The following is a 14,654-nucleotide window of genomic DNA, read 5'->3' on the forward strand; positions in this document are numbered from 1 at the left end:
ATTTGTTAAACAGGGATTTGCGGGTAGAATGGCACACAAATCCCGTTTTTGTTCGGCGCAAATAATCCATGAATTACCCCCTATGTCTTTATGTAACGGCGCCATGATGCCCCTGGGTTGACGTTCGCTTTAAATAACTTCGAATAAATAAATAAATAAAAGGTGTGGACAAATAACACACGGAAAGGGTAAACGTGACCGCTCTCTTCAAGTCCATTTTCCTCCCTCAGCATCTCGCTTGTACTTTCCTACGTGTTAGCGCTTGTGTCATTCCTATTTTGTTGGTATAACGGCCCTTCGCTACGCTGCATAACCCGCCTACCTACCCGGCTGCGTGCGGGGAAGAGGCGGTGGCCGTAGCAGCAGCAGCCGGCAGGGGGGAAACGAAACTGAAAGCGGCGGCCAAGAGTGGGAGGAGGAGACGGGGAGGGGCGCTAGGCTGGGCCGTGGACTTTGCCTCCCCTCCTTCCCTCTGACCTGACAAATCCTTCCTGGGCCTAGCGCGCGGACTGCATCCACGGGCGCGCGTAACCCCCGTGTCCGGCGACGTTGCGACGTTGCGGCCTCACTGAGTGGCGGCTTCGCCCATCCATCCGCACAGCCATGCTTCGAGTCGGGGAGGACGAAGTGCAGGTACACAGCCCGAACACAGCAGCGAGGGAGGGAGGGAGGCAGGGAGGGCGAGGGATGCCTGGCAATAGAACAGCTGCTGCTGTCATCACATAAGCTCTGCATTCAAGAAAATCGTGGGGGCCCTGGCCTTTATTTTTTGGGTACGACTTCAGACAGTTATGCCTGGAGGGGTGACAGGCAGAGGTTGGGAATCCTGTAAACAAACAACTTGCCCTGGAGGCTTGAGACAGTTTTATTCCCCATTTAAAAGTACGTTTGAAAACGTAACTTTTTTTTAACTTATAATGATAAAATATGTAGTGCAAGTAAAAAGAATCCAGTAGCTAGAGACATGATTTTTGTTATTTTATTTTACATTTCTTGTTTTATCAAGTATGTTTTATGACGACAAGAGAATGGCGAGTTATTAAGAAAAAGTATATGTTCATACCTGCCAACATTCTGTGACCAAAAAGATGTAAGATTTTTTAAGTAAGTTTCAAAAATAATAATTCCCATAACGATGACCTCACAGGGAAATACAAAACCTACATTGTTGGCACCATTCGAAAGTACACGACCCATCAAACAGCACAAAATGGAAAGATGGTGAAATTTAAAAAATGTATAATTCTGAATGGTAACTTACAACCACATTCAATTACCTAACTTCACAGAAGGTAATCGCACAGAGTTGGTAGGAAACATTTGCCACTGCTCTGTAGCGGCAGCCCAGGCAGAACATATTTATTGCAAGTTGAACACTAAATGACATGGTGACTGATACTCCCTTCAGTGTGATACGCAGATGCTGTGTGACGGTGTTACACTCTGCCACATGCCTTCACCGGTGGTTCATCTAAGGGTTGTCTCGGCAGACTAATTAATGTGATACATGCTTTGTCCTGGAGTCTGCCTTAAATGACTTGCCACTATAAAAGCAGTAAGATCTGTCACTGAAATCTGTAGGTGGTAGGACTGCTTAAAACGCAGTAGCTAACTGCCTAAATCTGTAGGGTTGGCAAGTATGTATGTTCTTCTGCCTTAATTCCCTTCTCCCTCCTGGAATATTCCTCTCTCGAAAGCATCCACACTGTCAAATATGTTTTTTCTGCTACAAGTTTTCCCATATGATTGTTCGAAGACTTTAACATTGATATCTCGGGACAGAATAGTCTCGGCACATTTTTGATGAATTTGTTTACAGTGACTAGGGGTAATGCAACATTTGAGCTGCTATTTTGAAATGTTTAATAAATGTGGAAGTTAATTGGCTCCTTAGGGTTTTATTTATTTATTGAACATTTGTATGGCGCATGTACAGCATAAAGTGTTTGCAGGCGCCAGTGATTCCCTTTGAATATTTGATTGGACAGTCTGCAATTGGTTGTTTTGATATAAATCCTTCATTGAGATTTTTCATCATGAACGCAATTAGTTCATTAAATGTACTGCGCATTACCTAGTTTCAACAAGTAGGTAAATATGCAATAACAAATATCTGGAATAGTGGCAACGTATCTTCATACCTTTTTTTTAGACAGCACTTTCCAACTAAGTATTATGGTATTTATTGAGCGTGGACCTTGCTTCGAGAAGCAACGCAGTGCTTTACAGAGGTATACAACAATAAAGATGCATAACGGAGCACTTTTCAGAGTTAACAACAGAACAGATTAGATGGGTAGGATACAGCGAAGCACAGAGCAGTGATACAGCTGTACAGGGTGAAGGGGAGCAAAGGAGCTGTCGGTGTCTATTGAGGTGCAGTGGTGTCCTGATGGCTTCGGGTGAGACTCTTCGAAGAGGTGGGGCTTGTGTTTTTCTGAATTGTAGGAGCGTGGGGGTATGATATATTTATAGCGCGCCTATACACATTTGTTTCAAGGCAAAACATGTGAGTCTGATGCTGACGGGGAGGAGGTTCCATAGTCTTGGGGTGTAGGCAGAGAAGGCTTGGTTTCTGTTCCTTTCCTTTTTGCAGTGATGGATTTCAAGTCTATGTGTGTTCTGGCTTCTGGTGGTGCGCTGCCAGCTGGAGATTCTTTTTTTTTTCTGCGAGATAGCTGCGTGACTTGAAGGCGTTTGCCTTATAGGTAATGCAGCAATCCTTGAGTGTGATATGTGCGAGCCAACGAAGGTTGAAAAGGGCCGGGGTGATGCAGTCAGATCTTTGTAGACCATGGATTAGGCGTGCAGCCGCATGTAGGGCACTTCTCAGGGGCACAAGGGAGGACGACTGCAGGCCTTTGGGGAGGGCATTGCCCCCATCCAGGTGGGATAGGACCAGTGCTTTAACAGTGGATCTAAAGTGTCCGGAGAGAGTAAGGGCTTTACTTTCCGCAGTAGGGAGAGCTGATACCGTAAAAGAATTTCATTTAGATACGTTTTTGCATGACATTGATGTTATCTGCTATAATCACTTGTGGCACAGGTTACTTCGTGGTTTCGAGTTCACACTAACAATTGCTGTGATCCGAACCATCAATAAAATCTTCGCACATACCATACAGGTTTAGAAGGTCAACAAGCAACACATATTAGTATGGAGGTAATTTTTAATTATTCATTGTACATGCTTTTCATATCTACAGTATGGAGTTTTTCATTGAATGCTGTTTTTATGTGTTTTATATATTTGTAATAGGTAAACGCTTTATTATAAAATAACAAATCTGGACATTTGAAATACAAAATATTACTAGGTCTAGAGTTGTGCGAGGAGCTATGTAAGAGTATATTGGAGAGAAAGGGAGACTGTTGGAGAGGAATTGGTAACGAGGGGGGTCCTAGATAGAGTTCTGTTGGGAAAGTTGTGGTTATACTCAGCTAAGATGCCTTGTGGTGTATTGAGATGCTGATGGGGCTTGGGTAACCGCATGTTATGGATTTTGTAGGGGCCGTTTTTTCTAAAAGACATGGTACACATGCTTTTGGAGGAATCATAGGCATTCATGATCCTTTGAAAACTTAATTGAATCGATGCACTTCCGCGATCTCAATGTCACTTGTCGTAGTAAGATCGTTGTCTCTGTTCCCCCTTCCTTGCCTTGTCGCGCCTTGAAACACTTGTGGATAGGCGCATTACAAATGCCATATCATATCATGAGTGAATGCCACAAACTTCACATTGCCTCTTCCTCGGCCCAGTACTTACTTATGAGATAGAAACCTTCCCATTTTCGGTTTCTCCTTTTCAATATTCTGTCACTTATTCACGTGGGCCTTCTGCCAGGTCCCAGCTTTACATCCTGCAGCAGATGATGCGTCTTCCAAACCCTTTAGTTCCATCCTCCCAACAATCTTTAAGTCACAATTGCTGAGGTGACCAGCCCGGGGGGGGGGGGGGGGAAGGGGAAGTGGATAAAATAAAAAAGGACAGGTCCCTGCTGCTTGCCGTCTGACTGCTGAACCTCACGCCTTCTAGAAACCAGCAAATGAACACATCTTGTGGTTACAATATATTAACTAGCCACTCTAAAATAGTCTGTATCTCCTTCCCTTAATTACCTGCAATTCCCTCCACCAAAGCTTGGAGTTAATTTTAGAGCTGTGTTGAATTTTCTGACTCCAATATATTTTGTCTAGCACTCTGCATTTAGTTGATTCTGATGAATAAAGTTTCCCAGCTGGAGCTGTCTGTCTTGACTTCAAACTGAACCTTCTCTCTGCTCTGATTGTTGTTTTTCTTTTCTTTGGTACCTTTTGCCCTGATTTTGGCTTCTGACACTATTGATGTTGCAGAAATGCAGATGCTTTTTCATCTTACTTTAAAAGTTGTCCTTTTTATTTCTCCTTAGATTCAACTAATATTTCTGAATAAATGAGTGCACTTGTCTCCATGCTGTATGCTGCCATGAACGTTTTTAAACATTTACATAGAATGTGCGGCTTATTGACTCAGTTCGGATTGCTGTCTTTACTATTTTAGAAGCTATTTATACAACTTATGGCTGAGCGCAAGATCTCGGGAACCGCTACTACGCTATCGCCGTGATGTACGGCTTGGATCGCCTCATCAATGACTGCACACTTTACTGGAATACTGTTCCGCCTCCTTCGTTCTTCACACAGCTGCCATGAAAAGATGCATTCTTCCAGCCCACAGCTGGGTCAAAGGAGCCGCGCAGTACCCTGCAAGATCTTGGCCTTCTGTTACGCTCAAGTAACGTGCGCGTGCTATTCGAGGTCCCTTACTGAAGCCGCGCTGCGTTAACTTTCTACAATTATGAGTGAAGATGAGTGAAGATGTTTATTTTTGATTAACACACGTACCGCTACTGCAGCACTAACTATACAGTATTGGCAGCCTTCTTCCATAAACCTATTAAAGTTATATAGAAACCAAATACATCTTTAAATTATTTTCACATGAGTTTCTTAAAATGTTAGTGCTCTACTTGTTTTGGAACTTATCTGAGTTTGGTACTTCTTGGCTGTAACTGGCTGTCGCACTCCAAATTTTCCTTGAACATCTTATTACTGATTTTAATTTAATAAAATTCTGGAGCTCTGGATGCTGTGACCTTCCTTGAGTTGGACAGGAACGAAAGGCAGTTTAGAATCTTCTCAAATATTCCAAACTACCTCACAATGTTCTCTGAACCAATCATTGCTGCTCAACAATTTCACCATCTTTAATTGGGACAATTCCTGAATCCTGACAAGGTACTGTTAAAGAAAGTACTCTAGTCCCTAGATACCCACACTAGCCAAAAGCCTTAGAATCAAGCCCTTTCTTGGGCAACACGCACCTCTTCCATACCCTGAGCTTCCTTATAGCAGGGGTACTTATTGGGAACCTGTCACAGAATCCCCTTTTCTGTTTCTCCTTTTCAATATTCTCGCCTTGAGAATATAATACTCCCCTTCTGCCATCAATCACTGTTATTCAAATTTAATTTCTTACTTCAAGGCAATGACTCTGGTGTGCTACTCTCCCCCACAGCCCTAAAAGATCATCTCACTGCTGGGCTTGGAGGGGCAACGATGAGGGTCTTCCAACTCGTACTCTCTGCAGCTGGGCTAGCAGTAGGAATATGGGATGAGGAGATCTCCCGGGGCTCCTGCTGTCCAAGGGCTTTGGTTGAGTAGAAAAATAAACCTGCTGCCAGTCACACCATGTGCTGGTACTGCAGTTTGGAGAGGTCAGCAGGCCCGAGATAGTAGTTGAGGAAGGCTCCCACTTGGTGAGGAGCCTTGGTGGAAAGATAATGAGAACATGGTGCCATTCCCTTGTACCAGCGATACAGCCAGGTGAGTGGCATTATCTTGTACCAGCGCTGCAGCCAGGTGAGATCACCTTGCCCAGGTTGGAGAACTATCTGGTTGGAATGAAAATGACTGGAATTGAGAGGGTGGAGCAGAGCACCGGGAGGCCTTCTGTGATGTGGATGAAACATGAGCATGTGACATTGATCGTTATGGAAGATGCACAGGTTTTATGCACAATCATAAGCATTCTTGGCAGTGTCCGTTTCAGAAGCTGTCAAGAGCAGTGAGAATAGCGTGTCCATCCCTACAAATAAGGGGTGTATTGCCAACTTTTTCTCCCTAAAAATGCGCAAATACTTCCCAAAAATTAAAATAGGGTTTACAAATACTGACACGTAGAAAGAACCTTGTGCCCCTGCCTTCACCCACACAGCTCCATAGATATGTTTTGACATGTAGTGACCTTACCACCACTGGAAGAATCTACTATTCTTACTGACTGGTCGGAAGAAGTAAACCTATATCTTTTTATTTTTTATTTATTTATATATTTTTTTCATTTAACGTGCATGAATATAACTAAATGCAAAGAAATAATTATGAACAAACATTTTTCCTTTTTCCAATTAAAACATTTTTACTCTCTCATAAAACACTCCCTTTGGGAATTGGACTTACATTTTTACTCACTGAAAAATAGGAAGTAAAATACTCCCACTTCAAAATCTTATCTGGAGCACTGAGCGTGTCTATGATCTCTAAGGAGAAGAGGAGGCTCCTTGAAGTTGATAGGACCTCCTTCAGCTCCACCTGGGGAAGGCAGCACAAGATGAAAACAAGGGACAAGATAAGACAAAGGTAGAGATATTTAGGAAATCCTGAAGGGAGGAGGAAAGGAAAAGAAGTCTAGAAGTTATCATACTCCTCATTCTTCTTCCACTTCCTCGTCCTTAACATCATCGAGGGATACAGATGGGGAAGAAGAAAATCCAAAGGAAAAATATTTGAATAAAGAGGCAGAGGCCCGTCGTGTATGGTTGTAGGTTTATGAATATATGGGTTTTCAGGAAGTAGAGCCAGCGATGGAGGATTGCTTTAAGAGGAGACCGAGAAAGCAACCTCCTAGACAGTCTAAACATAGTCTGAAGTCGGGTCTACTCCTACAGCCGGAGACCAAAGAGAAGGTGCTGAAGGAATGGAAGGACTCAGAAATGATCAGCAGTTCCAAGATGTATGTGTAAATTGTACCTGAAAGGGAAGCAAATAATCTGCCCAGTCTGTTTACATTGCCACTATCCTGCAAGCCCTGTCAGAAGATTGATGGCCCTAGAGGAGTATGGGATAGCGTGGACAACAAGATCGACGCTAGCCTGAAGAGGGTCACTACACAGGCTCACATTTGGCGTTAAGCGCATCCATATATGCCTCCTATATGGAAGAAACTGCAATGTGGTAGTAAATATGCCGGCCAAGGCCATTGGACCAAGGTGCAGATTATGCCCCTTTTATTCATGACATAAGTGGTCAGATTGAATTCATGACTGATCTGGCATATGATGGGGTTAAATCGGCAGCCATGGCGATGGGGGCAGCCCTTGCTAGATGATGAATGGTTCATATGAGAGACTAGCATACTGAATCACATCGGATGGCCACTGCCATGAAGATCCCATTAGAGAGGCAAATGCTCTTTGGAAGGTCCTTAGACAACAAGTTCATAAGGCTGACAAACATGCAGGGAAAATGTTCTTCAATCCAGGCAGAAGTCGCAGGCAAAAGGCCCAAAGAAATTATCGTAGAGCTCTGCCGCTGAGCCAACGATTTTGGAAGACCTGTGGCAAAAGGAAGCGATATAGACCCAAAGGAAATCATGGAAAACTCTTTCCCCGTATGGGGCGCAGATGTCCTCACACTAGACCATGTGGGCAAGACTCAAAGCTTTTGTAAAATGCCAGAAAGTCCTGTCATTCGGTGCCTGGTTGAAAAAGTTGGTGAAATGGGGGTAAATAATAGCACTTTCCTCCACACCAACCCCATCAGATTCAATCTTTACCCAAGGGTGTGGCCAAGAGAGAGCAGCAATGAAGAAGACCATTCAGAAGATACTGAGAATAAAAGTGATCTGGAGGATTCACAGGTGGAGGGAGGGAACTAGATTCTACTCTATTGTGTTTCTCGTTCCGATGCCATCCGGGAAGTTCACATTAGTCATGGACCTGAAACATTTGAGCCTACATGTGACTAATTAAAGATTCCAAATGGAGAGCTAACAGAAGGTGATCCCGATGAGGACTTTTTGGCATTGCTGAACTTGAAAGATGCTTATTATCATGTGTTTTGAGAGCTCAACAAAAATTCTCAGAGGTTCGTAGTGGGCAGCAAACAATATCAATTCATGTCTGTGTTGGGCTCAAGACTGCACCAGGGGTGTTCACAAAGGTCTTGATGTCTTGGGTCCAGTGATGGCATTGCTACATACAGGGGCAAGCAATTCAGAAATCCCATATCTGAACAATTGGCTCTGGGAGGAACTTGTATAAGTGAGTTCCACATGCAGGATGCTGGAGGGGCTGGGATTCATCTTGAACAGGGAGAAGTCACACATGTGCTCATCACAAGAAACAACGTTTAAAGAGTATTGTTTCTGGACAGCCAACTAAAATGTGCTATTTCCAGTGGAAAGGGTGTGTAGGCTGAGGAACTTTATGAAGCCATTGATGGGGAGGTGGTTGGCAATGTTCTTTTCTTGCAGATTCAGGGACACGTGTGTTTCTAGTGTCATGAGCCCAGTTACACATGAGGCTCCTGCTGTTTCACCTGCACATGCACTGGGTTGAAGAATCTCGGGACTTTGAGTAGTGAATCTCGATTCCAAAAGAGGTAAAGCTTCAGTTACAATGGTGCTGTAGATCAAGAATTTGCTGAAGGGTTTCCTTTAAGACTGAATTGGCAGATTATAACTACTGACACCAGCAAACCAGGTTGGATTCTTCTCACATATCGAGAGAAATAGGAAGTGACGGAGATTGAAAGTTCTTCCAATTGGAGACAGCTGGTGGCATTACGATGTACAATACCTTGGAATATATCATGAGTGTACTCTGTACAGGGAACTGGAGAAGTTAGCAAAAACATTTCTTTGCTTGTCTGAATAGGTAGGTGAAAGTATGTTTATTAATTTTTTGTTATTTTTTTTTTCATATAAAACCTACGGTAATTACGATAAATCCTATAAAAAATGTCTATGCTGCTGATGAATATTGTCCTTGCCCTGATTCTGTGTGCATGCAAGCTAGATAGAATGCCTGGTGGAATGCTGAAGTGTAGAATGTGATTGTGTGAGGGCCCTGAATGTTCTATGGATGTCGGCTGGTAGCTGAGAGTCTGTGAGCGTGGAAGCCGGTGGATGTTTCCTATTTCTTCCTTATAACTGAGCTGCCTTGTAATCTTGTTAACTTGGACTTCATGAAATAAGTACACCTTGCACATATGGTGTCTGTGTCTTCCTCACCAAGGATGTATCTTTTTGGCAGGTCACAGACCAGAGTTCATATCCATGCTCAATTCTTTTTCTAACAAGATCTGCTAGGCAAGTTGGTAAAGCATAAACTTGATCTGTATCCCCCAATGCGTGTAATGGGTCTGCGTACAACGGGTGGTAGGGATGTATGCAGCGAGGTAGTGACTGGCAACCTCGAAGCAATTGGGACAGCATGGGTCTTGTGAGAACCGAGACTACCTTCTGGTGGAGGGTTTCGGTTTATAGTGAATATGTCGAATTAAAAAATGTTTAAATAAAAAAATCTCAAAAACATTTTTTTTTCAAATGTCTTTTTTTTTGTCATTTATTTTTTTAATGGGGGGTTCCCCCCCAGCACCCAAAAATAACATACAAATTAAAAAAACACATGCTATTATTTTATCGACATTTTTTTTTCGACATTATAACGGGCTACTGAGGGTTTCCATTGGAACCAGGACGTTTTTGAATGTCTTGGCAATGGCAGCACTCTCCATTTTGATGACTGCGTCCTAGGGTCTCATGGGTGTCAATGTAACGCATCCGTGCAAAAGTCTTATGCCAAAAACATATATTTCCACAAACCAAGGATCTTTGTGAAATATTTTTTTTGTTCCTTTGAGATGTATGTGTGACCTTGCAGCATGCGAATAAAACCATTAAAACAATATACTTTATTGGCATTTCCATGAGCATAACCGAGACAAAGCTACACAGGCGCATTGTAAATCTCCTATGTCAGTCCCTTCCAATGCTTAACAATTAACTGGCCTAATACATATGTTTCAAATGAAACCCAACACCACCCATTCCATGCCCAATTTGAACCATACTCCACTTTTGATCACATATGGTTCACTATCAATTTTCTTTATGCAAACAATTATCCAATTCTAGTAGAGGTATGATTCCTCCTGTTATCATCACTTGGCGTCTTCCTCCCCCTCTAATCCTTGTTCCCCTTATATGCTTCCGTAACCTTATTGTATATATGCCAACAAAAGTCTGCCTTAATTGACCTGTGGCCCCCATGGAGTGCCAACGTTATTCGTTCCATCACATATATATATTCCGGGCTACATTAGCCCACTCCCTCTTTCCTGACAGCTGAACTCCCTTCCAGTGTGTTGCCAGGCACGCCCTTCCTGCCAGGAGAAGGCTATGTGTCAACCCTGCAGCACCCGAATATATTCCCCCCCCCCCTCTGTGAACCCCATCAAGGACTCTGATCCAGCTCAAGACTTCATCCTAGTAGGACTGGACCTCAGAGCATCCCGACCACATATGCCAATAGTCGGCTCTCGATCCACATTCATGGCAGCACATCGGACTCACATCCTGATACATCCTTGATAACTTAACTGGATCATATTTCCATTTATGTAATAGCTTTACTGCATGTAGTTTATATTGGCAGGAAACCGAGGTTTTAAAGGCCCCCCTGCAAATCCTTAGCCACGTTTGCGGGTGAAATTCCAACCCCATGTCCGTTTCCCATTTCATCCTCAACGCATCCACCATCCCCTTGCCTGTGTCCACCAACGCCTTATACATCACCCGATCAATCCCTTAGACTACGTAAGTGTGTCCAGTAGTTTCTTGAAGGGGGTGAGCTCTCTGTATCTTGCTTTTCCATGCCTCCTTTGTACCTATCCCCAGGGCCGCCTCAAGTTCCAATACCGTAATGAATCCCCCTCCCTTCCTCATCTGTCCAATGCTTTCCAGGTCTGCCTCATACCATGCCTGGAATCTGGAGGGATCCGGGAATGCGTCCCGAACACCTGGCACCCGCAGATGCCCCAATGGTGAGGGCCACTATGTCACACCGGACATCTCTCTGCCCTGTCTCCATATAGTGCCCAAGAGTGGGTGCTCACGTATCCATCCTACTCAGTAACTTTGCCCTGTGCACCCATATCCACTCTCCCTCCATTGCAGGTCGTAGATAATGATTGTCAAGTCCCACCCATTGTAGGTCCTCACAGATGTGGGATCAATACTCTCAACTGAGTGGCCTTGTAATATAGATGTGTATCCACATCCTTGTCCTTACCTCTGTCCAGGGGAAACAGTACTGATTTGCCCCTATTAATTTGAAAGCCTGCCAATTACCCATACTCCTCAATCAACTCCACCACTGTGGGGACTGATGTCAATGGATATACCAGATGGAGCAGCATGTAATTCGCATACAGCCCTACCTTATACCAATTCTCACCAACCCTCATCCATTCAATTCTACTGTCATCCATTAACCTGTTGGCCAGTGGCTCTAACAAGAGTGCAAATAGTCTAGGAGAGCGGGAACCCTTGTCTTGTCCCTATTTCCAGATGAAACTAACGTGAGTATCCCCTGTTTACTGCCACACATGCCCTGGGGGAAGAGTAGAGTGCCATGATCCCCCTTATGAGGCCCTTACTTGCACAAAACTTAATTAGCTCTGCCTCAAAGAAGTCCCATTCCAACCTGTCAAAGGCCTTCTCAGCATCTACAGAGAGCAGCGTGGGGTCAACCTCCATGTCCTGTACCTCATTAATCAGGTGCAGTGTCTTCCTCATGGTAACGGCCCCCTGCTGCCCTCTCACAAATCTCACTTGATCCGAATAGGCAAGTCTCTACAAATATCCCTCCAGCCTAGCGGCTATTACTCTGGCGTAAATTTTAGCATCAATATTTAATAGATAAATCGGACGGTGAGAAGCACACCCTTGGGGGTCTCTGCCTTCCTTTTTGGTATCACCATGATTAAAGCCAGTGTAAAACAGTCTGATGCTTTCCCTGTTGTCAAAATGTCTTTTAACACTATAGGAAGGGGAGAAAGGACTTGTAGAATCCTGTTGGGAAGTCGTCCTCTGTCCTCCCCCGGGTCCTTACCTAGCTTCAACTGCACAATAGCCAACCTGATTTCATCCCCAGTGATTGGAGCTCCCAGGCTTTCCGATTCAATTTTCGTAAGCAGGGGGAGGTTGGAATCTGCTAGATATTCCCCGATTTACTCCATGCCCGCTGTCCCTTCACTCCTATACCGGTCCTCAGAACAGTGCAAATGCCTCCTGGATCCCGTCAGCCGAACCCATCGAGGTCCCTCCACCTCCGCCACCGACCTCTCCGCTCGCTGACCACATAGCCCAGCCGCCAATAACCTTGTTCCCTTTCTCATAAAACCTATGCTTCAAAAATTGTAGGCTGCGGACTATCTTCCCTTCCTCAAGGATTCTCAGTTCTTCCCTCACACCGCTCGCCTCTTGGATGAGGTCCTCTACCGTTCGTGAACAGCAGTACCCGCTTTTCCAAGACCCCTATTTTGTCTCTCAGTCCTCTTTTGATAAGGATGCGTTCACTCTTCCTGCGAGCCCCCTCTCTGATCAATATCCCATATGTGACCTTTGCGGCATCCCACAAAATGTCCCTACGCACCTCCCCCATAAAGATTCTGTGATGCTCTTCCCTGAAACATGGGTCCTCCCACAGAAACTCCTTGCACCTCCACAACAACTCCATTCAACAGAACCATTTGTCCGGACAGTTGGGACCTTCATGCAGACACAAATAGGCGCCTTCACCGGTAAGAACGCATTAACATCCTTAACAATGCATATTAATATCACCATTTTTTAGACTAAAATCTCATTTTTCAGATTCTCCGGTGTGGATTGTTTCAACTCAACCTCGCGGCCGTCAACTGTCCATATACTTAATTACTTTGTCAGCCATTTTGCCTTTTTCATAAATGTCCTAACTCCTCCCTTCCTTCTTTGAGCTCAAACTAATCTTTGGTGTTCTATAGACAGCCCACCACCGTCTTGATTTAGGACCTTAATACAGCTTCCAATCTGAAAACGGACACAATGTCAGAATCCAAGGTAGAACTCGGCTTGTACCCGTAGTATAGCCGTCGAGTTCTTTCTACCAACGTAACCCTCACAAGGTAAAATTACAGAGGGATCAATTAGTCAAAAGATTAGGAACACCACACGCAGACCAAGCACTGCAGAGGGAAAAAAGGGATGATTACTTGAAAAAGCCAGGCAATAATTCAAGGTAACAAATGGTAGCGCAAGACCGTAATACTAACCAGAGATCTGACTCTTAACAGATCGGAGTCTTCTCAAACTTGATGGTTAGACCGAGGTGTGATCTACAATACATAGGAAACCAAATGAGCCAAGAAAGACTGAGGAGCCAAAGAATGGAATCAAAAGGAACAATACTCTTCAGGGTTGGGAAATCTCTTGCATTCATATGACGCCCAGTGTATCCTATCCCTAACCCGACGGCACGAGGATGCCTGGACGAATGAAGGCAGTCTCTAGTCCAGAAACTATCCCGCCGGCACGAGGACGCCCAACGGCCTCAGGGTGGATTATGGACAGTCTCAAGTTCAACGCTCTCCGGTAATACACTGGGTGTAGCAGACTTTCCAACAGACAGGAGTGATGGTATGATGATCCCGGTGGTACACAAGTAATATTCCAAATCCATACGCCGAAGAGCTAAGGCAAGTTGACACAGCTTTTCTAGTACGATGATAGACAAATCCACAAGTAGATGAGGAGTCCGGAGGAAAGCTGGTTCGGTACACTGGTAAGCAAGCCGAGTTGAATTAGCAGGCAAGAGAGGAGTCCGGAAGCAAGCTGGTTTGGTACATGGGTAAGCGAGCAGAGTTGAATTGGCAGGCAAATGGACAATCCGAGTCACAAGGGATAGACACAAGGTGAGGAAACGGGAGCAAGAAGGTATCAAAAGAAGCAAAATGAGACAACGTAAAGGGTGATTCATTCAGAATCAGAAACTGCCAGGTGAGCAACCCGGAAGTCTAAATAGGTTGCCATGGAACCCACATCCCCTCCTTCATGATTACTCTGCGTATGGAAAGCATAATGGCTGCCACAGCCGCCATGGCAACGTGTGTCCACTGGTCCTAGGTAACTGTTTACAGCAGAAACATAATGAGACATCAGGCAAGCGCCGATTTAACAGATTTTTATTCATTTTGCCGTGTCTAATGCCGTGTATTCCTGGTTTGACTGATAAGGAGCCAGTTAGCATAGGAGGAATCCTGACCCACTACGCCATAGCTACAGTACCTGGAAAAGAACATTTTGAAGGTCAGCATTTACCGTTTTTTGACACTAATAGACCCGTTTAGAAGGGTTAATCAAACCATAACAAGTTCTATACAAATTCTCCTAAATATTGGCCACATAGGCCAAGCAACCAATTCTAATTCTGATTAGTAGTACTCCTAGCATATATGGTAGTGTGTTCCTCAGACAGGTAAGAAACATTACACAATTAGCATAAGGT

The 14,654-nt window shown here is 44.3% G+C and overlaps 1 protein-coding gene across 1 annotated transcript in view; it reads left to right on the forward strand.

Moving 5' to 3' along the window:
• Positions 1 to 223: 223 nt before the first annotated feature.
• The window catches only part of SHFL (shiftless antiviral inhibitor of ribosomal frameshifting), a 941,958-nt gene continuing 927,527 nt past the window's right edge, over positions 224 to 14,654 (forward strand). Inside the window, exon 1 of the mRNA XM_069604047.1 lies at positions 224 to 633. Coding sequence (XP_069460148.1) covers positions 604 to 633 — 30 coding nt within the window. The 5' untranslated portion in view covers positions 224 to 603. The remainder of the gene's footprint in view (positions 634 to 14,654) is intronic.

Source organism: Ambystoma mexicanum, chromosome 3q (genome assembly GCF_040938575.1).
Source record: "Ambystoma mexicanum isolate Mex_15411 chromosome 3q, UKY_AmexF1_1, whole genome shotgun sequence".
Classification (NCBI taxonomy): Eukaryota; Metazoa; Chordata; class Amphibia; order Caudata; family Ambystomatidae; genus Ambystoma; species Ambystoma mexicanum.